This window comes from Lycium ferocissimum, chromosome 4 (genome assembly GCF_029784015.1).
Source record: "Lycium ferocissimum isolate CSIRO_LF1 chromosome 4, AGI_CSIRO_Lferr_CH_V1, whole genome shotgun sequence".
Taxonomy (NCBI): domain Eukaryota; kingdom Viridiplantae; phylum Streptophyta; class Magnoliopsida; order Solanales; family Solanaceae; genus Lycium; species Lycium ferocissimum.
This window is the reverse complement of record NC_081345.1, coordinates 38,123,768-38,149,028: the sequence shown is the minus strand read 5'-3', so window position 1 is coordinate 38,149,028 and position 25,261 is coordinate 38,123,768. Positions and strand designations below refer to the sequence as shown.

The following is a 25,261-nucleotide window of genomic DNA, read 5'->3' as shown; positions in this document are numbered from 1 at the left end:
CCTAGCCTTGGCTTTCAAAAAAGAAAGTGAGTTCAAATGTAGCAGATTTAGTCATTTTTCGTTAGCAATTCTGTAATTTCTTGAGATAATGGAGTATGGACGTGATTCTGTTGGACCTAATATTCAAAGAAAATACTTACATAAGCTTTTTCAGTACAATAATGCATGAAATCTGTCTCTTAAATAAACTATTATCACCTAATCAGGGTTGATTACTATGCTCTCACCGGAGGAAAGTTAGGGTTCAAATATAACAGATTTAGTTGTTGTTCGTTACCGATTCTATTATTCTGAGATAATGGAGTATGGATGTGATGCTGTCGAACCTGATATTTAAGGAAAATACTTAGCTGTGCTTTTTCAGTAATAATGCATGGAATATGTCTCTTAAATAAACTTTTATCACCTAATCAGGGTCGATTACTATGCTCTCACCGGAGGAAAGTTAGGGTTCAAATATAACAGATTTAGTTGTTGTTCGTTACCGATTCTATTATTCTGAGATAATGGAGTATGGATGTGATGCTGTCGAACTTGATATTTAAGGAAAATACTTAGCTGTGCTTTTTCAATAATAATGCATGGAATATGTCTCTTAAATAAACTTTTATCACCTAATCAGGGTCGATTACTATGCTTTCACCGGAGGAAATTGGGGTTCAAATATAAAACATTTAGTTGTAGTTCGTTACAAATTCTGTAATTTCTGACATAATGGAGTGTGGATCAGTGTTGGTGATTCTGTCGGATCTGATGTTTAAGGAAAATACTTACATTTGTTTGTGTCGAAACATGATGCTTCAAATATGTCTTCTACATTAATTTTTATCACCTAATCATGGTTGATTAGTATGCTTTCTCTTTATAATTTGCGTTGTAAGTATTTTCTGATATTGAATCTGTGAACAAACTAGTTCTGTCGTGCTTTCCACTAAAAATTATACTCCCCTGTTATGACCATTCTTCCTTATGCTAAAGCAAATGTTATTTCATGTTCATGTATGCTAAAATTTCTTTTGATTCACTTCGTTCATGTTTTGTCATTATAAATGGTGCTTTTAAGGTTTACATTTCCAGGGTTTATAGTTGTCATCATCGTCCGTAATGTCTTGCCATTTTTCTAATAACAGTGTGCTGCTTATTGCTTTAGTTAATCTTCAGCCTTTGGTTTTAACTCAACATCTCTACTTCTTTCTAATGGCGGTATGTCAGCGGGGTTATTTTTTCTTCTGTTCCTTTTCCCTGTAATTTGTAGATACTATAGCTTACATTGTAGTTTTCCAGATTGACAGGATTCTTAAAGATGAAGCTACTGAAGAAAAGGGTGAGGGAGCTAAAATGGTAAGTCTCATGTAGGAAATAAATATAGCTAGTTGTTTAGAAAAGGCTATCTTGTATGTACTTTCTATCCCAATTTATATGACACATTTCCCCACAAAATGTTTGTTGCAATTTAACAAATAGTATTATTTTATGGAAACTTTCTCAACTTTCAAGAACTTAATATTATTCACGTTTAAAGTTTGATGTGCTATTAACTCTGTCAAACTGAATTTTCAACCATCTTTTTTATAAATTAATAATTCATTTTAATGGTTGACCAAAAAACATGTCCGTATTATTCAAGAAGAATACCAACGAGTAGAAAACCTACAGAAAGAGATGGTTTTCTACGAACGACCCCCAATCTTCTATACATAAACGAACCTTATGGGTGCACAAAAGAAAGGGATAAAGTACTACTCAACAGAACATAACTCATCTCGATTACCCTAAAAAGCTCTTCTATTTCTTTCGCTCCAAAGAACCCCCATAAGAACTAGCGGCGCAGACTTTCTTATCCTGCATTTTCTCCTACTATCATAACTTCAGCTGGCCATTACCTCTTTCACCGTTCCTGCCATCACCTAAAATACCAAACCATGTACAAGTCTCTTACCGTAATCTCGATGCCACCGGAGAATGAATGAGGAGGTGGTCGACATCTTCACCCGGATCCTTGCACATAAAGCACCAGTTGACTTAAGTAAAGTTCTTCTTTCTCAGATTCTCAGCCATCAAGATTGGCTGTCTAGCTACTAACCAAATGAAAAAACACATCTTTATCATACCTATGTGATCCAAGTCGACCTATGTGGAAAGACAACCTCCTACCTATTCAGAAGCTTTTTATAATAGGACTTGACAGAGTATTTGTCCAGTAAAATACGCCATGTAATATGAAAATGTGGGAGATAGTAATGAAAAAATTATTATAACTTTCTACCTTCTCTGCGAAAGAAAACATGAATTATGTAGCTAAACACTATTTTTTGTCCTCTTTACTGGAAGAATTGACTGTCTTTAATATTAGGCATCCTTCATGGGGCTAATGGCAATTGCTGACTTGGTTAAGACCACCTTAGTACCTAAGGGAATGGTAAGCTCATTCTTAGAGTATGTAGCATTCAGCTTTGCTTGAAATGATGTCGCATTGTTGTTTGATACTGTAACGACCCGCTAGGTCGTTTTGAGCAATGATACTCTTTTTCTCTAAAAGAATCTTTCCGTCAAGGTGTGCCCACTAGGTGCTTGGATAACTCTTACTCCCTCTGTCCCAATTTATGTGTCAATATTTGATTGCAGGAGTTTAAGAAAGAAAGACTATTGAAACTTGTGGTCTAAAACAAGTCACAGACATTTGTATGGCTATAAATTATCTCATTAAGGGTAAAATTATATGTCTAAAGTTAAATAGTTTCCATATAAGAAAGTATGGCATTCTATTTGGGACCGACTAAAAAGGAAGTATGACACATAAATAGGGACAGAGAGAGTATTTGTTTAAAGAAATGAGAATGAAGCTTGTTTACCTATTACACTGTGTATGTACTTTGGAGTTGGTGAATAGTATGTTTTCCTTAGGAGGTTCTTTCTTGGCATCGAGCAAATCTTTGAAGAGTTTGTCAAAACCTTTTATGTATAGTTGGCGAGAGTAGTTGTTGTCTAAGTTTATCATCTTGACAAATGTAAGGAATATGTTTGGGTTAGCTTTAGAACTTGGCATTCAGAAGGAGACGTAGAGCTTAGAATGTAGCTCCCTTGCCAGTTAGAACTTATGTGGTTACTTTGGAGGGAAAGGACTAAGAGAGCTTTTGAAGGGGTGGAGTACGGCTATGTACAGCTTGGGACATGTCTTTTATTTGTAAATAGCTTTCGGTGCACCCATGAGCTTCCTATTAGTGTAGAGGTTTATGACCGGAGGTCATTGGTCGAGAACCATATTATTGGTTAGGTCCTCTATTTTTTGGTATACTGCTAGGTTACAGGGTTTCTCCCATAACTTCAACAAACTATTGCTCCATAAAAAAAAATGCAAAAAGGGTTAGCTGGACCTTCTGTTACAATGGTCAGTTGACCTTTGTCTCAAAATCAGCCATACGACTCTTTTGTAGGATTCTAGATGGGGATATTTTCTGTCGTCCTTTTTACCTACCTCCTTGTAATAGTTCAACTGCTGGTCCTAATACTACCAAGCCAGGCTCTTCTTGATTTTTTAGTTTTTTCCTTTTCCTCATCAAATTCCTTGGAATATAAATCATTTCTTTTCTGCATGTTTATTTTGGATAAAAAAATTGGGGTTGGCCAACCAAAACGTATTGAAAATGCTAAGATCTTGGTGGCAAACATAACAATGGATACCGATAAAGTTAAAATCTATGGTGCACGTGTCTGAGTTGATTCAATGGCCATGGTTGCTGAGCCAGAAGCAGCTGAAAAAGATAAAATGAGAGAGAAGGTGCAAAAGATCATCTCTCATGGAACAAACTGCTTTGTTAACCAATAGCTGATTTACAATTTCCCAGAGGAACTATTTGCCGATGCAGGGATACTTGCTATTGAGCATGCCGCTTTTGATGGTATTGAGCGCCTGGCTTTGGTAACTGGTGCAGAGATTGCATCTACCTTTGATAATCCAGAGTCTGTCAAGCTGGGCCATTGCAAACTCATAGAAGAAATAATGATTAGTAAGGAGAAGTTGATCCACTTTTCTGGGGTCAAACTGGGTCAGGCGTGTACAATTGTCTTGAGAGGTGCAAGGTATGTTTTAGCGTCTTAACTCTTTCTTTGTCTTCAACTGCCATTTGTTTGGAGGAAAGGGGTAAGTGAGGGGTCTCGAGAATGGCATCATTTTTTTCTTCTACTTAGTATTTGTTTGATTTTCGTGAAGGTTGTAAGCTACTTGAAATCCATTTGGGGTTTAACTATAATGCCTCAAGTGATTTTTGTTCCTTGGGGAGTGAAGATTTAGTAAAGGTGTTTGTTAAAATGAAATTCTCTTTGGTCACCGAGATGGCCCATGCATGTGCTGATGAAAATATCATCTTTAGTGGTTTGAAAGTGAAGTCTATTTAATTCTGTGCTATGTTTTCATATGAACGCCTTCACTTATTCTTTTGGCAGCCCTCATGTCCTTGGGAAGTGAATATTTAGTAAAGTTGTGTGTTAAAATCATATTCTCTTTGGTCACTGCGATGGCCCCATGCATGTGCTGATGAAAATCTCATCTTTAGTGGTTTGAAAGTGAAATCTGTTTGATTCTGTGCTATGTTTTCATATGAACGCCTTCTCTTATTTTTGTGGAAGCCCTTATGTACTGGATGAAGTCGAAAGATCTCTACATGATGCCTTGTGTGTACTGTCTCAAACAATAAATGACAGCAGGGTTCTACTTGGAGGCGGATGGCCCGAGATGGTGATGGCAAAGGCAATGGATGAACTGGCTAAAAAGACTCCTGGTAAAATATCTCATGCAATTGAGGCTTTCTCTCGGGCACTTTTGGCAATTCCGACCATCATTGGCGACAATCTTTGGTTGGCACGTACGTGTCAGCCGGTTGGCACGTTGTTGAGTCGATTGCCCGCCTTCGTGCAGAACATCAAAATGAGAAAGGCAATGCTGGGATAGATGTCATCACTGGACAGGTGAGTAAACCCACTCAAAATGTCGGGATAATTAATTATGCTATCTTGCGATGAGGTCAGAACACACTGTGTTCATAAAATCAGCTTTCTGAATTGTTTAGCTTGCTTGAATATGCCTTGCTTTTCTGCATCAAAGTCAATGCAACACTGGTAATAGACTCTAGCAGGAACGCTGGTGACATTGCCTGAACTGAATATGTGACCGTTTCATGCTTTTAATGGACATGGTCCTCATAATTAGGCATCGCTGTTTAAATGTTTTCTGATTAACATCGTGCAATTTGATGAGGAAAATATAAGGTGTGCCCTACGAATGCATTTTGCGCTGAGAAAAACAATAGCTTATGTTCTTTAGTTTTTCTGTTTTTTCAGGGAAAACCTGAAGTAACCAAAAAAGAAACATGATTTATCTTGGTATTAAATATGATTTAAACAAAAAAAAAATGCTCCCCTCTTTCAGCAGATTTCAGCTAAGGGATACTCATTTCATCTATTGTCCTTGACAGCTTGAGTGTTGGTCTTTGCATTTACATGTTCTTTTGTTGGTTAATCCACTTGGGGTTTAACTGAATCTTTCTTTAAGAATAGAAACAAAAAGAACTCTTTTGGGTTTTGATTGAGACATCTAATACTGAAACAACTAATGTCTCTGGTGCCAAATTCTGACATCATTTTAAAGATCCTTGTTTAGAAGTAGGGAATGGAAAGATAGTAAAATTTAGTGGAAAGATAGTCAAATTTAGTATAAAGACCATAATGGAGAAGAAAGTGGAGAAAAACAGAACTTCTCTTTCTTTTGCTCAGTGTTGCAATTAAGAACTGGATTCGAATTGCTAGATAGGAAAAATAATGAAAGCAAGGAAAGAATTTGCAGAAAAAGAAAATTTTACTTCTCACTTCATAATCCTCCACTACCATTAAGGTGGGAATATAGAGATGTTGCCGAGCTGTGCAAAATGAGCTGGTATAACTAACTTAGTCCCTTCTTGTAAATAAAAGAACTACTATTGCCAAAAGTGCAAATAGTGGAAATGCGATCATAAAAGAGCTGGGGTCAAAACATAATAAAACGAATAGGTTAACAGTTGTATTGTAACAAGTCTCCCTGGAAAAAATCTTCCTTGTCCTCAAGGAAGGAAGGTGGGGAATCTAATCCTGAGAGTGTGAGCATCCTCCCAAGTAGCTTGAGCCTCAGGCATCTGTTCCCATTGTATAAGGAGCTGAGCAATGGCCTTGTTGCCCTTCTGAATCAGCCTCCTATCTAAAACTTTCTAAGGGTTGGGACAAAATGGACTAGCAATATCCAGAACTGGAGGATGAGCAATGACATCAGGAACAGCATGACATGGTTTCAATATGGACACATGAAAGGTGGGTTGCATCAACAAACCAGCAAGCAAGGTAAGTCTATAAGCAACTAATCCCACCTTATGTTCAACCAAATAAGGGCCATAGTACCTTGTAGACAACTTGCTGAAGTGTTATTGAGACATAGTGATCTACCTATATGGCTGAATTTTGACATAAACCCAATCACTCACTTTGAATTCCCTGTCAGTTCTGTGTTTATTAGTTTGATCAGTCATCCTTTGTTGTGCCTTTGCCAAATGAAACTTCAACAGTTGCAATTTGAATTCCCTAGTTAAGAGACTCCTATCAACCTCTTCCACCACAGACTCACCAGCCAAATAAGGCAAGTGCAAAGGAGGTGGTTGGCCATACAAGGCCTCATAGGGTGTTGTATGAATAGAGGAGTGGAAAGTGGTATTATACCACCACTCAGCAGAAGCAAGAAATAGAGACCAATCAGCAGGAGAATCAGAACAGTAACACCATAAATATGTTTCCAAATATCTATTAACCACCTCAGTCTGACCATCAGACTGAGGATGGTAAGTAATGGATAAATTCAGAGCAACCCCTTGAATGGCAAACATCTCTTGCCACAACTTACTAGTAAATATGGGGTCCCTATCACTAATGATTTCCTCAGGCATACCATGCAACTTAAATATGTTATCCATGAACAGCTTGGCAATATCTTTGGCAGAATATGGGTGAGCAATAACAAAGAAATGAGCATACTTTGTTAGTCTATCAAGGAGGAGTACGCCATGCTAATGTGCCTTGGATGATCCACATCTCAGGGTCGGGCGCCGATGAGCACATTGAACTATCTATGTGGCTGAGATCCCTCCCTACTACCACCCAAATAGTAGATTTTCCTTTGGACTTAGGAAGCCCTTCTACAAAATCCATACTAACACTACTCCAAGCTCCAGTGGGAATGGGAAGGGTTTGTAACAATCCAGGTGATGCAATTGTTTCATACTTACTTTTTTGACAAACTGCACACTCCTTAACATATTTTGTGATATCATCTTTCATATTTTTCCAGTAAAACAAAGCAGCTAGCCTTTTATAAGTGTTCTCAATACCTGAGTGTCCTCCGTGGGTGGAATTGTGCCATAGTTGGAAAAGCTCCTGTCTTATGTAGGATCGGACCCTACTACCAACTTTCCATGTCTCCTTAATCGTTGATAGATGTATGTGTACCTCTTAACCTCTCCACCAGGTTGTTCTATCTCATGGATCAGCAACTTAGTTGCTGGATCCTCTTGCCAAGTCTGCATTATATCTTGTAACAAACCAGTTCTGATTGTAGACATAGGCATAGTTGAAAGTTCTGCAGCAGGCAATCTAGATAATGCATCAGCAACTAGATTTTCCTTACCCTTCTTATACTCTATCACAAAATCAAACTGCATAAGCTTGGTCACCCATTTCAATTGAGAACCAGTGTGGAGTTTCTGCTCCAATAAGAACTTCAAGGCTTTTTGGTCAGTCTTGACTATAAAGGGCATACATACCAGGTACTGACTCTATTTGGTGACTGCTAGAACTAAAGCCAATAATTCCTTATCATATACTGACAAGGTCTGGTGCCTTAGAGATAATCCTTTGCTTAAATAGCTAAGGGCCTTCTGTTTTGTATGAGAACTGCTCCAATGCCTATATCACAGACATCTGTTTCCACAAAGAAAGGAATAGAGAAGTCTGGCATAGCCAAGACAGGTGCTGAAGTTAAAGCCTCTTTCAACTTCTCAAATGCTTGAGCAGCCTGATCAGTTCATTTGAAATTGTCTTTCTTAAGTAATTCAGTCATAGCTTTGTTGATCACCCCATACCCTTTTATGAACCTCCGGTAATATCCAACTAAGCCCAAGAATCCTCTCAACTGTTTGAGAGTTTTAGGAACTGGCCAATCCCTTACCGCTTGTATCTTTTGAGGATCTGTGGCTACCCCTTCAGCTGATATGAAATGACCCAAATACTCCACTCTAGGAGTAGCAAAGACACATTTAGTTCTCCTTGCAAATAAATGATGTTGGTTTAAGATATCAAATACAATTTTTAGGTGCTGCACATGTTCTGTCAAAGTCTAGCTATAAATAACGATGTCATCAAAGAAAACCAAGATGAACTTCCTTAAATGCTTCTGAAAGATGTGGTTCATTAGCCCTTGCAAACTAGAAGGGGCATTAGTCAAGCCAAAAGGCATGGCAAAATACTCAAAATGCCCAGAATGAGTTCTGAAGGCAGTTTTAGGAACATCAGAAGGTGACATTCTTATCTGGTGATAACCAGATCTTAAATCTACCCTGGAATAAATTTGAGACCCCCTAGCTCATCCAACAACTCTTCAATAATAGGTATAGGAAATTTATCTTTAATTGTGATGTGGTTAAGAGCCCTATAATCTCTACACATCCTCCAACTACCATCCTTTTTTCCCACCAAAACCACTGGTGAAGCAAAAGGACTATAACTATGCTGCATTAATCCTTGTGCTAACAGTTCTTGGACTATTTTCTCTATAACATCCTTTTGTACCGGGGAATACCTGTAAGGCCTGCTATTGACAGCCTTGGCAGCTTCTATCAAAGGTATATGATGATCAAATAATTCCCTGGACGGTGGTAGTTCTTGAGGCTCACCAAAGATATCACTGTGGTCTTGTAATACTTGTTGAATTTCTGGTGGAAGTTGGGCTGAATCAGCAACATCCACATCCAAACTACACACTTCACTAGCTTTAATCATAAACAGTTGAGCTTGTTCTGCTTCCAGGTTATGAAGTGAACTAGAGCTGAGCATCTTCAAGCTAGGTGCCATACCTTGTAACGAAAGCAGCTTGCCTTGGTGCTCAAATTCCATAGTTAACTTCCTGAAATTAAACTTAATGTCTCCCAGCTCATATAACCACTGTACCCCTAGCACCATGTCACAAGTACCCAAAGGCAGTAGTAGGAAGTCTGCACTAAATATAGTTTCTTGTAGCAACCACTCTAGTCCCTTGCACCTCATATTGACCTGTACAGCATTACCATCAGCTAAACTCACACAAACAGGCTTACACTGCTCTTTTATCCATCCCATTCTAAATGCTAAGTCACTATCTAAGAAGTTGTGGGTTGATCCACTGTCAACTAGGATGTTCAATTGTCTCCTTTGAGAGTAACCAGTAACCCTTAAAGTTCTATAGCCTACTGTACCATTAATAGCATGAAGGGATAATTCACAAGCTTCAATCACTTCTTCTTCCAACAAAGGTTCCTCCTCAAGCATCCCTTCAATATCCTCCTTCTTATATTCCAGGAGAAACAGTTGGCCTTTGTTTTTGCACAAATGACCAGGTAAGTACTTGTCATCACACAAATAGCATAGGCCCTTATCCCTTTTATCACTTAATTCAGCAAGAGTTAATCTCCTCCTTCTGCCTCTATCTTCTGCAGGTTTGGGTAAGTGTGTTTTTGGATTAGTGGTAAGTTTGTTATTTGGATAAGTGGAGCTAGAAGGCTGGAATTTAGGTGATGTGTTGGGGTTGTAGTAGGTAGGAGTTGTTTTCATGGCCTTGGATTGTTTATTTTAAATGGATTCTTGTAGCCTGGCTATGTGGTATGCTTGGGGTAAGGAATAAGGATTGTGGATTCTTACTGCATCTCCCAATTTTGGTTTCAGTCCATTCAAAAAAATACTTATAGCATGACCAGTATCTAGATTTAATCTAGTCATGGACCTGTCAAAAACTTCCTGGAAAGCAGCAACACTTCCTACTTGTCTGAGCTTAAGTAACTCAGTCATGGGGTCATCATACTCAGCCCCAAATCTATCAGCTAAAGCCCATATATATTCCTCCCATGTAGGAAAAGTCAAATAAGATCTACTTCGCATATAGGCTTGATGCCATTGTAATGCCAAATCATCAAAATGTATAGCAGCCACAGTTACTTTTTGATGAGGTAATACTTCATCTAATGAAAAAAACTATTCTAACTTATACCACTAATCCTGAAAACCATGTCCACTGAACCTAGAAAATTCCACTTTAGATAACCTAGTAAGTGCTTGGGTAGCACCAATGGGTGGTAAAGAATGGTGTTGAGGGTAATACTGACCAGACCCAGTGAGATAATTTTGATGAGCATGGGTCGAGCTTAAGGGAGTAGAATTTGGTAGAAATGTAGGATAGTTGGTTTGAAAAGTGGGTGGATTTGGAGGAATCTAGTGAGTAAAATAAGGATTCTGCATGGGTGTTGAAATAGGGTGATAGAATGGTTGGGTTTGTGGCATGGAGGTTCGAACTAGTTTTGTTAATCTGGGTAGTGCACTATTGGGGGATTGAAGGGAGCTCATGGAAGGATTATATGGAACTTGATTGTAGTGGTTAGGCCCCGAATTTATAGCAATTATAGAGGGTTGGGGATCAGCTAATACCCTCAAATTCGTAGGAACATTAGCTGTAATAGGTCGTAAATAAGAATCTCTACTACTACGATCGAAAATTCGGACCAACTGTCGGTGAATACAGACCTTGTGAAGATGGAATTGGGGAATTTTGTTGCTTACCCCTCTCCGCTTCTAGGTTCGACCCCATTGCCTCCTTCAACTCTTTGAAAGTGAGCTCGTGCATCGATTCCAACCGATCTTGGCGTTCAGCTATTTTATCCAACCGCTTCAAAACTTCCTGCAGCTCGATTGTCATGGTGTTCTCCACAGAGCAGGAAATCGCTCTGATACCACTGTTGCAATTAAGAACTGGATTCAAATTGCTAGACAGGAAAAACAACGAAAGCAAGGAAAGAATTTGCAGAAAAAGGAAATTTTACTTCTCACTTCATAATCCTCCACTACCAGTAAGGTGGGAATATAGAGATGTTGCCAGGCTCAACAAGCTGAGCTGGCATAACTAACTTAGTCCCTTCTTGTAATTAAAAGAACTACTATTGCCAAAAGTGCAAATAGTGAAAATGCGATCATAAAAGAGCTGGGGTCAAAACATAATAAAAGAAAATAGGTTACCAGCTGTATTGTAACACTCGGCCGAAGAGGACTCTCCGCAAGGAAGTAAACATCTTTTCTCTTCTATTTCAAGAAAAGAAAAATGACCACTCCATTTATTTTGTCACTCTTTTTTTTTAGCAAGTCTAAGTGAAGGAAGAATGCTGAAACTTTTCCTTTCTCTCCATTTCCCTTTCTCCAAGGACTATCCAAATCCCGTGCAAATAATCAATTCTTGCTGCTTATTGGGAGTTAGTACTTTGCTAGATTTAGTCATCCTTATCTGGCTTTTATGACAGGTTGGAGATATGGCAGAGCTAGGAATATCGGAGGCATTCAAAGTCAAACAGGCTATGTTGCGCTCTGCAACCGAGGCTGTTGAGATGATCCTAAGGGTTGATGAAAATCATCACATGCGCCCCAAGGAGGAGGGAAGATAGAATGTAAACCTAGATCGGATGTGTCTAATCTGTTGAGATGTTTATATCCAATCTTGTGGTTAAGATTTCAGGTTACTGTAGATGAGCCAAACTGTTGAATATTGTTCTTAGTCATGCCAGTGTACACACTGCGGGGGAGTTTTGAAGAAACGTGCGTGTTATGTTTCTGTTTTTGTTGGGAGTTAGTAAAAAAGTGTTTGATCTAGATTTGCCTATAACTGGACATGTTGTGAACTAGATAGCTCTTACTGCATTACATGTTTTATTCAAATGAATAGATTATGAGACGTCACTTCTAAACCAACAATGTATTGTATGAGTTAATCCATAGTATTATTGCAGCATGACGACATTTTTTTACAGAAGCAAAAGAAAAGAAAGTTGATAACATTGCAGAAATGTTGTCAATTGACTTCGTGAAATCTTTTGATATCTCGTCTCACTGGAAGTTCAGTGGACTTCTATGTCTCTCTGTTGGAATGCTTTAATTAAGTGTTTTTTTTTTTTTTTTTTTTTTTAATTTTAGCTTCAACATTGACTTCATACATTTTTTTGAAAAAAGTTCCAACTAGCTCGTTACGACCATGTCATTTTTTTAATGGTGAACTCTCTGTTGATACTTGGACTATAACCTTGTTGCGACAAAGAGATATGAATAGACTTTACTCATTTTTACAGTTGTTTGATACCTGTCACCAAATACTAATACAAAAAACTAGCAATTACCGATTCCAAATGAGCCAAATCATATACGGTCTATATTCTCTTGGAGATAACTACAAGGATAGCATTAAACACTAGATAGCTTAGCAAGAAAAAAATTGTCCTAATACTTTGAGCTGTGTAAACCTGCGCTTGAACTCTCTAATACCTTAATCAAACGAAAATTTTGCATCAGCAATAACAATAGATGAACCTATAAGACTTGTGAGGGCTTAGCATCTACTTGATTTATCAGTGGTCACATCTTTGCACCTCTGGAAATGAGAATGTCTCCATATGGCACTTCCTGTTCAACTTTTACAAAGTCTCTAGTGGCCAGAACTGTAAACATAGAATGGAGCAAACTTTAGTTTCTGTAATGAGAAAAGCTGAAAACTATGATGTTTCTCGGTGCTGCAATGCAGAGTAAAAGAATCGAATATGCATACCACAAGTTTGATAGAAGAGGCATGCTGCTTGTTTCTTTGTCATCCCAAGTGTTAGTTCATTCAAACATTCTGCTTCGGCCGATCCAGGAGTGTCAAAATGACTCTTCAGCTGCCTGTAGGTATCAATGTATTATAATATAATATAAAGAATCAATAACTCAGATGATACATGCTGAAACTGGAGGAAGTTGTAGGAATTAATGAAAAAGGCTTTACATCCTGATAGAGTCAGTCATCACGTCAAGAGGTTGAGTAACGAATGGATGTTGGGTTTGTGTTGGTCCGGTTTCCATCAACATCTCTGCAAAAAGTATTAAGGGAGGTTGACAAACCAAACCACATTAAAGAAAATAACCAGAACTAAAATGGGAAAGTTATTGACTATTCACAAACCGTTGTCTTGTGTAAAGCCTTTTTCAGATAGCTCAGATAGCCTAGTCAACTTGAAATTTGGAGTGGGATCGTGCCATGGGTTCTCTTCTGCTACTGGGTGCAGGCCATTGCCACTGTGTGAAGAATGGGGTCTTTTCTTGTTGGACCTGAAGATTTAACAATCTCGATCAATGTAACCAGATGTTGCATATATGGGGAAAGCTTCGTAATTTAAAATAAGAGGAAGAAGAAGAAGAGCAAAGATTTAAAGATTTTTATGGTACGGAGACCCATGATATCCCTTATTTCCTTCTGTTTATGTATGTGTGATTCAAATGGTTCGTCTTTAGACAAATATCCGCTCGATATACATCTACTAGTAGTACTAACCGGCTTGAATTGGTTACAGAGTTCTGTGATAGGTAACCATGATCAGATCCTGAGCTTGGAATGGATCTAGGCTCATCACCTATAGATTCACAAAAGTATTAGTTATACCACCTTAACAAATCACTCAATAACCAATCAGGATTGGGATTCATATATAAATTTGATATACCAGAGCCAGGTGTAGCCATGCGATCAGTCTTTTTCACTCCATTAGCCTCTGTTGGATGCAGTCCCATGTTTATAAGATTGGTTCTGAGGTCCTCCATGAGAATTTCAGGTGGAATCACATTATTGTTGAGATTTGCCCTTTGTTTTTCTATGGATATCCCTACTGATGGGGAACCTCCACCGCCTTGGAAATCTTCGAAAGGCTTCACATTCAAATGCTCAATCAGACAAATAAAGGTGATTTTTGTTTAAAACTAACTGAGAATCATAAGTTCCTTACATATCTGACAGGTTCCACGTTATTCATCCTTTCACCTGGAGATGTATAGGATGGTTCAGGAGGATTAGGTGAAGAGGTTTTTCCTGCATGTCAAATGGAATTACCATCTGTTTATAGTTTTTGCAACTAATAACAATCTAACATCATGGATGAAAAACCAGACCAGAAGGTGAATCATGCGGAGGTTGGGTATTTCTCATCCACAATTTTAGGAGTGGTGCTGGATAGTGAACTTCCTTATTTCCATTTGTGAGCAACCCTTCTAGTAATACAATAGGAGGCAACTCCATGAGTCTGGCTATCTTCATAGAAGATATGACACTCAAAGTCTGCACACAGCAGGAACTTAAGGTTACTAATAAATGATGCTGCATCTTAGTTTAGTTAAGGGTACCTTCCAAGGAGATACACTTACTATTATTCTTAAGATTTACAAACACTAGCCATTGATGGAAGATTTTGTCCGTAGGATAAGACCCATAGTCAAATTTTAATTGCTCAAGGTGTGTAGAACGGCAAAAATTGAGATGGGAAAGACTGGACTTGGGAGTTGGGAGGTATGGGAGTACCTTTCTCTTTTTCCTTGTTCTGGATGCAATATCTGAAGCACTCTGAAGCCAAGATTGATAGACGTCACCAGCAATAATAGTTTGTTCATGATCAATTGTAAGACCTGCGGCCTTTCTTGCTCTTTGTCGAGCTGGTTTTGGCCTTTTTTGGTCCTGCTGCTGCTACAAAATCATGTTAAGACATTAGATTAAGGTAGATTAATACTGAAGGTTTTTTGTTACATTATTTTCTAACTTGATTGCTTGTGGATTTTCTACCTCAAAAACTTCTTCAGCTTCATCAGATTTCTGCTTCACTTGGTCCTCTGGATGTCTGTCAGGGATCTCATCAGCTGCAACAAAATTTGTCTCTATTCAATCAATTAGCAAATTAAGTAATTACTAAGGTAATCTAAAAACTTTTACGATCTCAATCCAATAGTGCTTTGTTCTTGAAGGAACTACACATGTAAACTGAAAGTTCAAAGATAAGCAACCAGGCAGTGCAGGTATATTAGCTGATCTGATAGTAGGTAAGCATGATTCGCAGCCATGGTCTAAATGTCTATCAGAAAAGTTTCTTAAAGCACTGAGTGAATCATCTTTAGTCCGTCTACTATTTACATCTCAAAAAACTTCATTTATCTAAAGCAGAAGATAGTACTTTTCTGTGAAGGAAAATCTAGTAACACATTCTTACGTTGATGGGCTTGTTCTTTAGGTGGAGATGGCACAGGAGTACTTGGGATTTGGGCGTCCTCTGGCTGGGTAAAATTCATTTGTGTTTCTTCATCCCCTTCAATATCAAACCTGTGGAGTAATTCATGCTTAAAAAATTAATAGGAGGATAGTAGAAGAAAAACTTTGCAGCTAAAAATGAGGAAAATTAGTCTTTAACTGACCATATAAACTTAGGTGAAAGTTTTAAACACAGATCCTTTTAACTGTTCATCATGATACCTCTCAAAATGATTAAATATATCTGTATGATGGGATTCCATATGTTCAGCCAGGGTGATATTATCTGCATCAACTGCAACAAGGGTTTCAGGGTTGTTTAAAGATAGGCACAACAAGAGAAAGCTGAAAATAAAAGTAGCATTTGCAAGGATATAGTTATATATTCTACTGTTGTGATGAAATTAGCATAATCTATGCTGATAGTTGGGATCTGGGTATACCTTGATGCAGGTCCTTGGCTGGTTCCTCCTGTGCATTGGGTTTATCATAGAGGTTTTCATTATCTAGTCTCTGCACATTGAACATCCGCAAGTTTAGCTGCACTCTTATGTAGAAATTACTATTGATGATCTTATTTTCACTATGTACTCGGCATCAGGTAAGATTGCTTGCTCAACAAGGTCATGAACATTGTTAAAACACAAATAACTCATAGATAGTCTCTCCAAAAGACTAAACAACTCAAGAGTTGAGATAACAAAGTGCAAAACATATAGAGCAACCAAAAGAATGCGAAGGGAAATCAAACCACTTTATCGTTGTTAACTTTCAATTGATTCATTGCTGAACAATGAAATACAACTTATTCAATAATCTAATGCAAGCTCAATAGTCTAATTAGACCAGTTCCACCTTCCAACAAAAAGATGTATTCTGCATTTCTGCGTAGGTTTTTTTATCTGCACATAATCCTTAACAATATTTGTTTCAACTGTGCTTTTCATAATTTACCATCGCGAAATAGGAGGTTTGTTCGAAATCCATCATTGTGACAGTGTCCGTATTTCGGAGTGTCTGTTCAATCTCGGGGAGTTCATCCTCCCGGTAATCCGGCAGAGTAACAGCTGCATGCCTGCAGGGATTGAGATGAAGAATTAAAAGTCAAGTATCAACCTTAGGAAAAACAACAAAAGAAATCATAATGTAACTTTTACTACCAATTCATCACTAAACTACGTTATTTTTAAGTACCAAAGTCCTGTGGTATGAAGGACTCATAGCATAAGCTGGCCTTAAATAATCCACTGATGAAACTGACGCAGACTTCAGGGGTTTAGTAGGGGTATTAGATAAAATAATATTGGTATTAGCTTTGGTATTCTTTAATCCCTTGTTTGGTAGTGTTTTCAACCAATGTATTAATACATGTATTAGTTATACACTCTATTCAGTACAATTCTTATACAAGTAAACCATGGGAATAACAATACCAGTACTATTCTTATTCTAATACACCATATTCGATTAATACAAGAAACCAAACAATCGAGAAAAAATAATGAAAGCATAACTAATCCCAGCATTATTATTGTCAGCATTACTAATACACCTATTCCATACTATTCTTAACCATGCTAAATCGAGTTAATAATTCACTTAATTGGTGCTAGTTCATACTTTAGTTGTTAAATCTACTGAAGCACTATCGACGTAACTGAGACTATTAGATAGGTGCTAAAATTCGGCATTACAATCTGTGTGTCGGCAAAATACTGTGACGTGGAAGTGGAGATGAGTTACTCACTTGGCTTGCGATTTACCCTTGGGAAGCAACGTAGGATCACTAGCTGCTTTCACCTTCCAAGCTTCATTGATTTGCACCTGAAAAATACCAAATTCATATATTACTTAATCATCAAAGCCATCACCAGTTAAACAACAAAGAAATCCCGAATATAATTTAAAACAGAGTAAAGAAAGAGATTAAGCTGATTGGGGATCGAAGACCAATGTTACTACCATGAGACGAGTCACATCCTCTGCATTAAACAAAACAACAAAAAATGTAAAAGTTGAAGCAATAAGGAAGGGAAATTAGACATAAAATTCGAAGAAATTGACGTGAAATTCAAATAAAAATGTCGTGGTAATTCATACCATAAAGGAGTTTCACTTTGCGTTCGTAAACAATGACTACTCCACCTGAGATAGAACTGACGATTAATCAAGAAATTCAGTAACAAAAATTACGAATAGTCATTATTGGTTTAAGCATAAGTACCCATGAGAATTCCAGAGAGTCTAAGAGCCATTGGAACTGATGGATTTAAGATTTGTTCGCTGTGACAGAAGAAACAACATACATTATTACTCAAAATCAACGGGAAACAAAGTGAAGTTCAACGTAGTAATGGAAGAAAACGCCTCACCAGATGTTAATAATATTCAGTTTACTCAGCTTTTTCCTATTGAATTTTGAGTGCAGAGTGGCAGCCATCCTTCACAGCAAACAGAAAGATCATAAACAATTTGAATTTAACAACTTAACATATAACTGAAGTGGAACTTCAGATTACAAAAAATCATGTAGTATGAAATAGCTTCAGAGAATACAGAATAAACAGAGGAAAAGAAGATCCACTACGACAATTACAATATATGCAAGTAAAACCCGCAGAAACTCAAAAATACAGCTTATCTCTATGTGTTAAATGAAAAACTGAAATAGAAGTTGTAGTTAAAAAACTTCACCATATTAGGCAAAGCGAAGCTTCGCAAGCAAGAAGCTAGATCATTAAATTCATTAAGCAAATTGATTTTAAGCATTTTTTGAACACTAACGGATCCAATTTGAACCGTAACAACTTAACATATAACAAAGTATTCAACTGCAACTTCAGATTACCTGAAATCTTATGAATGAGCTTCAGAGAATACTGAATATCAGTAGATACAGAAAGCCGGGAAGAAAAACGAAAATATAGCATAGAACGCAATATATAGAAGTAACAACACAGAAATTCAGAGCACGTAGCTTATCTATATGAACTTAACGAATTTAGAAAGGAAAAAAAAAATCGAAATCACAAGTTGCAATAGACAATTTTCACCATATTTGGCCGAGCGGAGCTTAATGGAAGCAAAACAACAGAAATTCAAAATATGTAGCTTATGCATATGAATTTAACGATTTTAGAATGGCAAAAAAAAAAAAATATATCGAAATGACAAGTAGCAATTTTCACCATATTTGACCAAGGGGAGCTTTGCGAGCAAGTAGTTGGTGAGAGTAAAACATGTTATCGTCGTTGTGAAGAATGAAAATTCAGCACTGAAATTGCGAGAATTTGAAGTGAAGAAGATATTGCATATATAGGTGGAGAGAGAGATCACATGCAAAGTGCTGAGAAAACTAAAAAGCGTGTGTGTGTGTGTGCATTGTGCGTCTGCGTAACAGCATAGTGTATTCACCCGCCATAATAACAGAAACGATTGCATTTGCATTTTGCAGAGCCTAGTGTGGGCCCCGCCCCTATAGAAGAATGATCATGAACTCAAGTCACAGCTCGAGTGATGAAATCTCTGTGCTATTATTCGTCCACGCGTCCCTCTGCTCTTGTTCAACTTAATTGTTAACAGACCAAGTGATTACATTTACACCAAATCATCCACTTAACATGACCATGAAAATGTTAAGTACTTAATAAAATTGAAGCATGCGTAAGCCATCGTTCATACAAATAAGGGAAAATGTCCAAAGAAATAGTATTTGAAATTTATCCTCCTTTATACTTTGCAGTCATTCCTACCCTTGTTATTAGTAGTAAATCATTTTGTATCTCTTATTAATAGTAATAAATCATCTCGTGTTTATCTTTAATGTTAATGATGTTTCACATGAATTAGGTGAATTTTGCATGTCAAGATATTTAGGAAAAGTGTCCAAATTTATCAATTTACGCTTGACTACGATTTAAATTACCTTTCATTATAATTTAAATTGGAGCTTAATTAGCGTCAACGGTTAATATGAGACGATTTCTTAATAGCAAAGTATGAATAGCCCTAAATATAATGGAGAATAAAATTAAAACTTTTGATATAATAGAGGATATTTTACCCTTTCCCTAAAAACGACATTGGATTACCAAGTTGGGACAATAAGCAAGCCGTTTTTTAATTTGATTTTTTTTATGGATCCCTTACGAGCTTAGTCCAATACTCTAATTTGACTCATCCGTAATTTCAACTCGTCAAACTTCATGCATCTTGAGCAGATCAAGGGAAAAAAGGAAAGAAACTTAGAATAGCCAGTGAGGTTATGGACCAATAGATTAGTCCAAGAATATCAACTTCAAATCACTCTTAATTTATACGCTCTAAATGTGGCATATGTCGCTTGACATTTTCAGTACTAAGATGTATGGTAAGCCATCTCTTGACGTTGCTAGTAATGTGTGTTTTATGCAATATCTGCACTGAAATTACTAAACTATCGCTAAACCATATTTATATATACATCACTTTCTTTTCCCCGAAACATTGTTAGAAAATGACCCTACAAATGATCGTAACTTGTCCAAATGTAGACAAATTTCACATCTAAAATGTTAGACATGATTTTACTCACGTGGATATTGATAACTTAGTAAGGTTCTGTCCCTACGTACAATGCCTGGTAGAGAGAACGCATTTCAAGGGTTAATTTGGTGTGGTTATAGAACCATTTAATGCTGAGCACCAAAGCTCGATCACTGGGTTACAAATCTGTGATACTACCATTGATTGGACAAGAGCGGAATCATTAGAAAGTTAATTAGAAAGCAGGACAATTGAATTCCATTTAGGTGGATGAGGGTTTGGTTTGACCCTGTGTTCTCACCGGTTGGAGGGAAAAACATGACAATAAATTATTTAATGGTGGGGTGTTAATAGAACACAAGCCTTTTTCAGAAAATAGACGACAAGTTTTAAATCTTAATGCAGGTAAGGCATATCTCATTTGAATCGGTCTTTTTCATCGCATCAGTATAATGGTAATCGAACCCCCCTCTGTTGCTCGCAGATATATGTATAACACACTACTTCGATTCAAAAACTTGTTTGGTATATAGGTTTTAGAAAAATCATGTCATTGATAAATTGTAGAGGTACCACGAAACTGTGATTTACATGGTTACTATAATTATCTTGAAACATATACGATATTGGAATTTCTTTTTATAATTCTGTCTCAGTAATATTTGTTGCTCATGTTTGAAGCTGTTCACCTAGGAGCAAGATGGCCTTCTTTAGACAATTTATTTTGCATCCACCTTTGAAGCATTTCCAATGCTGCTTTGGGCTGATCCATTGGAACCATGTGACCTGCCTCATGGACCTTGAGGAAAGTTAAAGGCCCATGATTCTTTTGAACTCCTTTCTCTACACCATCTACTGCAAAAGAAACTGATGTGGCTTTTCCAAAGTCTTTTTGCCCTGACCATTTCATTGCATGCACCCATCTTGAATTCCCTGACAATAGAAAGAGAGTTTAATTGTCAATTGGTAGCTTTAAATTCACTACAATAAAGAACCTGAGAATATTCCTGGTCAAAATTGTAGTACTAGTTTTGTTGGGTCACGGGTCGTTTTCGTGTCACGTGCATATTATTATGTAAGGTGAGTTGCGGGCTGGTTCATAGCTAAGGCGGGTAAAGCAATGACTTTAAGACCCTTTATGTATATATATTTTAAAAAATAAAAAATTGTAGTCCTACATTAGTAGTTTTGAAGTCTCAGGATATATATTTGAGGCGAAGTACAATAGTATCTTATTCTTTTTATGGGAGAGTGCGGCCCACATTAATTGAGATTATTTTTTGGAGAAGTATAATAGTAACTTTTTCCCTTTTATGGATCAGTGGGTACCGTTGGCATAATTGGGGAATGAAAAAGCTTTTCTAAGTAATTGTAGATTTGTAGTATCGTTATTTATTTGGTAACTATTCTATTGCCCATATTTACTTAGTTTCTTCTTCTTTTTATTATTCTTGTACTCTTATTATTATTATTGAAAATTCTCAAGTCTCCTACACACCTAAACATTCTGCTGCAAAACATAGTGCTTACAAAAGATCAAGATTTACTTTTTGGCGTCTTCTTCAAATTATCAAGCATTGCAACACGCAATCATTATATTGAAGCAGCGCAACACTATTTCGATATCATTATATCAACCTATCAAATTCTTGAACCAAGTTTTATTGTTCAACTTTATCTTATATTTCATTGAAAATTTGTCATTGTTGATATTCTTATTCCATAAGTATTTATTTTTGTTTCAGTTATTATTAGAATTTATTCAATTTAAATATGTCAACTAGAAAATATGAATCGGTTATGCAAAAAAAGAGAAAAAGAGAAAGAGGTTTTTCAAAACTAAAATCGATAAAATCTTAGCTAAGATCAACAATGTTTCAAGAGAGATTGAATGGATTAGCTATATTATCAATTGAAAAAGAATTGTTAGAATGAATAGATTATAAAACAATAATTAATGAGTTCAGCTAAAAAAACTAGAAAAGTAGACTTTAAATAAAACTATCCCATAAAAATATATATGAAGATCTTTCCTACTTTGGAAAAAAAAAAAAAAAAAAATTAGAAGTTTACTTGAAGCCACCAATCTTATTGGGCCCGCAGTGAGTTGTTGACGTAACTATACTTATACTTACATGACAATTTTATACATTTGGCAGTACTACTGAGCTTTCTCGATATTATGTCGAGGTCTTGTTGAGTGATAAATAGGCAGAATTGTGTTTATTTTCCATTACAAAAGTTAGTTTCATGACTTCCATACAATAAATTAAAGTTGAATGACCATATGTGAAATTACCCTATAGGTGAGAGATGAATGAAGCTTACCAAGCCAATTGCAGATAAGGTCGTATTCCCCTGCATATACAAGTAGCTTGATACCATCTTCAAGAAGTGAAGGAATGCCCACTTCAAGATTCTTCATCCAGTCCAATTGCATTGCCTGGTAAACTGCTGAACTGCATGAAACAAATTCAATATCCCCAACACCAAGGGCCTGTCTAACTTTTTGATCATTGAGGAAAGTTTCCATTTTGGAGAAGTCATAGCACAAATCACCCTCACATGTCTTCCGCACGTCATAGTACTGCAGCTCGGAAATTACAAAATCCATATAAGTTTAACTTTTGTACACTGACAGTGTAAACTATTAGATCACCTAAAAGATAACTACAGGTAACCGCCCATAATAAGTGAATTAGTAATCTAGAAAATAATAAGTGAAACATGTTAAAATTCACCGAGAAAAAGAAACAGCTCTTACATTCTTATTACCAGCGAGGTCCATTATCTTGTTGAAGATGCTTGTACAAACAAGATATGCAGCCATGCAAGCAGTTCCGCCATCTTTTCCTAATATTATTTGCATAGAAGAAAGCTAATGTCAAGACTAGCTGCTGCCATATAAAAAGAAGAACATTGAGGATAAACAAAATGAATTACCACAAAGCTTAATTGCCTGTTGACATCTTGGATATGACTTCTCTATGGCATTGTAATCAGATTTTTTGATCAATTTCATATCCAGAGCATAGTCAGTGTAGGCTTTGTACTGGATTTCTGGATCAGTGAGTCCATTACCAATGGCAAATCCCTAAACAAATGTAATTAAGTTAGCAGATAAGAAATTCAGACAAAAACTACACTGGTAAAAGCAAAAGGGATGGCATAATTAATGAGACAATTGGGTAAAAATACCTTGAGATTTATGTAGATTCCTTCTTTGTTTTTGTTTCCTTGGTGAACCCGAGAAGCAAATGCAGGAATGTAATGCCCAGCATATGATTCTCCAGTAATATAGAAATCATTTTTTGCATACTGAGGATGTGCCTTGAAGAAGGCCTATATATCATCAAAACAATGACCATTTAGAATTTTGAAAAAGATTAAAATATTTCAACATTAATATAACTTGATTAAAATTCAATGATTTAAGAGCGGGTAAAAAAAAGAACAGGAAGGAACCTGCAAGAAGTCATAGAGATCATTGCTTACGCCCCTTTCATCGTGACGAATGTCATCATCATTTGAACTATAACTAAAACCAGTTCCAGTTGGTTGATCGACATATAAAAGGTTTGAGACCTGTCAAATTACAATTTAACTACTGTTATCATTCTTTAACTAATTAACAAAGAACAGTTTACTATACACCAATAATGCATTTTAACATTTATAACAGGTGTAATCTATTTCATGTTACCATTACTAGTCCCACGGAAACAAAGAGAAGCTAGTCATTAATGTCAATAAGCATCAAACGACTTTTGAATTTCTAAAATTCCAAAAGTCACAACTAATGAACAGCAAGTGTCAAAAAGAAAAGCTAGTAGGTGAAAAGGTACTTGGCTTGATGGAGAAAGGTTGAATAAAAAATAACTTGGAGGGAATTCTTTTACCATCTTCAAAAGATCTAACCAACGTTTTTGGAATTTAATTGTGTAAATTTTAAAGAGATATTTACCTAAATAGCTGTATACTCAACCGTTTATTTAAAAAATATCCAGGAATATATATATATAGGAAAAGTAAACTGTGAATCCAACCGGCTATTTATGTAAAGATTCCAAATTAAGAAAAAGAAATTACAGAAAAACAAAAAAAAAAAAAAAAAAGAGAAAGAAGAAAACAAGAACCAACCTTGTCCCAACCAAAATCATTCCAGACAAGAGACATGTTGTCTGCAATTTTGAAAGGCCCATTTTCATAAAACACAGCCAATTCACTGCTACATCCTGGTCCTCCTGTTAGCCATATAACTACTGGATCATTCTTCCTGCTCCTCGATTCAAAGAAAAAATAAAACATCCTGTACCAACATTTCAAAAAAAAAAAAAAAGACAATTTAGCATTAATTAACAATACCCATGAATGTTTTTCTGATCAAAATAAACACTTAATGCAATTCAAACAGATAATTCAGCATTAATTAACAACACCCATGATTCTTTTTTTTGATCAAAATGAACATGTAATCCAATTCAATCAGATTATTTAGCATTAATTAACAATATCCATGACTCATGTTATTGAGTAAAATGAACAATTTAATTCAAACCTTGCATCTTTAGTGTGTGGAAGACGATAATAACCAGCATGATGACCCAAGTCTTGAACAGTTGCCCCAGAATCACCAATATATGATAAATTCAATCTCTTTTCAAAAAGACTCTGTTCAATAGGTGCTGCAGAGTCCCCAATTGCCTTGTTGATTTCATGTTTAGGAAATAAATTAAGTTGTCTGATTAGCTTTTCCGCCATTGTTATCGGGAATTTCGGTTTAGAAGAAGTGAAAAACTTATCATCATTAGACTTTACACTTGATGAGATAGATAGAAAAAGCAGAGAAAGAAAGAGAAGAGATAAATAAGAAGGCATTTTGGAGATTTGGATTATGTTTTTTGGAGTGAAGAAATGGATTAGTATGCAGTTGAGATTTATAAGGGAGAAGATGAGTGTGAAATGGGCATTAATAGGTGTGTGTAACGAGTGAGAGAGAAAAGTGGTGGGGAGATTAACAGGCGGTTTTTTTGTTTCCAAATTACAGTGCCGCTAATGTGGACGAACTAAAGGTGAAGGAGGCAAGGATGCTTCTTTTTCTTTTTATTTTGTTTATTTTAAATAGTAGTGCAAAAGACAATTTATGATACTTTTCCTAATTTTGACTGAATATAAAATTGATTATATAATATGTTACTTTTTCTGGTTCTTTTAATTTGAGGTGTGAAGTGTTGGATATTCATTAAGAAAAAGTATTCAATACTACATCATTATTCATAAAGGCATTGGACTAGATTATCCTAATCTCGTCTTTTAAATGAATAATTGATGAAGATATGCCTT

General features: G+C 36.4%; 2 protein-coding genes and 1 pseudogene across 2 annotated transcripts; 1 reads left to right on the top strand and 2 right to left on the bottom strand.

Moving 5' to 3' along the window:
* Nucleotides 1-604: 604 nt before the first annotated feature.
* On the top strand, nucleotides 605-11,754 carry LOC132052756 (T-complex protein 1 subunit beta-like; annotated as a pseudogene).
* A 638-nt stretch (nucleotides 11,755-12,392) lies between these two features.
* Nucleotides 12,393-18,635, bottom strand: LOC132054679 (sister chromatid cohesion 1 protein 1). Its single transcript, XM_059446652.1, has 20 exons — nucleotides 18,583-18,635; nucleotides 17,767-17,835; nucleotides 17,619-17,677; nucleotides 17,495-17,539; nucleotides 17,357-17,376; nucleotides 17,142-17,218; nucleotides 16,349-16,469; nucleotides 15,838-15,907; nucleotides 15,617-15,689; nucleotides 15,357-15,466; nucleotides 14,936-15,009; nucleotides 14,678-14,839; nucleotides 14,272-14,437; nucleotides 14,118-14,191; nucleotides 13,830-14,031; nucleotides 13,661-13,739; nucleotides 13,292-13,437; nucleotides 13,115-13,199; nucleotides 12,899-13,011; nucleotides 12,393-12,791 (listed from the first exon to the last, which is right to left on the bottom strand). Exons 1-20 carry the CDS (start codon nucleotides 18,633-18,635, stop codon nucleotides 12,709-12,711), a joined length of 1,881 nt encoding a protein of 626 aa, XP_059302635.1. The 3' UTR covers nucleotides 12,393-12,708.
* Nucleotides 18,636-20,460: 1,825 nt separating this feature from the next.
* Nucleotides 20,461-24,952, bottom strand: LOC132052755 (serine carboxypeptidase-like). The gene is made up of 8 exons (XM_059444433.1): nucleotides 24,477-24,952; nucleotides 24,059-24,227; nucleotides 23,384-23,503; nucleotides 23,117-23,260; nucleotides 22,862-23,012; nucleotides 22,683-22,771; nucleotides 22,247-22,505; nucleotides 20,461-20,851 (listed from the first exon to the last, which is right to left on the bottom strand). Exons 1-8 carry the CDS (start codon nucleotides 24,794-24,796, stop codon nucleotides 20,604-20,606), a joined length of 1,500 nt encoding a protein of 499 aa, XP_059300416.1. The 5' UTR covers nucleotides 24,797-24,952; the 3' UTR covers nucleotides 20,461-20,603.
* Between the last annotated feature and the right edge of the window lie 309 nt (nucleotides 24,953-25,261).

Coding starts and splice junctions, on each gene's coding strand:
- LOC132054679 (XM_059446652.1), bottom strand. CDS start 18,635: ATGTTTTACTCTCACCAACTACTTGCTCGCAAAGCTCCCCTTGGTCAA. Junction 17,836..18,582: donor GCTCCCCTTGGTCAAATATG/GTGAAAATTGCT, acceptor TTTGCTGTGAAG/GATGGCTGCCACTCTGCACT. Junction 16,470..17,141: donor AAGGGTAAATCGCAAGCCAA/GTGAGTAACTCA, acceptor CAATCCCTGCAG/GCATGCAGCTGTTACTCTGC.
- LOC132052755 (XM_059444433.1), bottom strand. CDS start 24,796: ATGCCTTCTTATTTATCTCTTCTCTTTCTTTCTCTGCTTTTTCTATCT. Junction 22,772..22,861: donor ACAGGCAATTAAGCTTTGTG/GTAATTCATTTT, acceptor AAATAATATTAG/GAAAAGATGGCGGAACTGCT. Junction 22,506..22,682: donor ACCTCGCTGGTAATAAGAAT/GTAAGAGCTGTT, acceptor TCCGAGCTGCAG/TACTATGACGTGCGGAAGAC.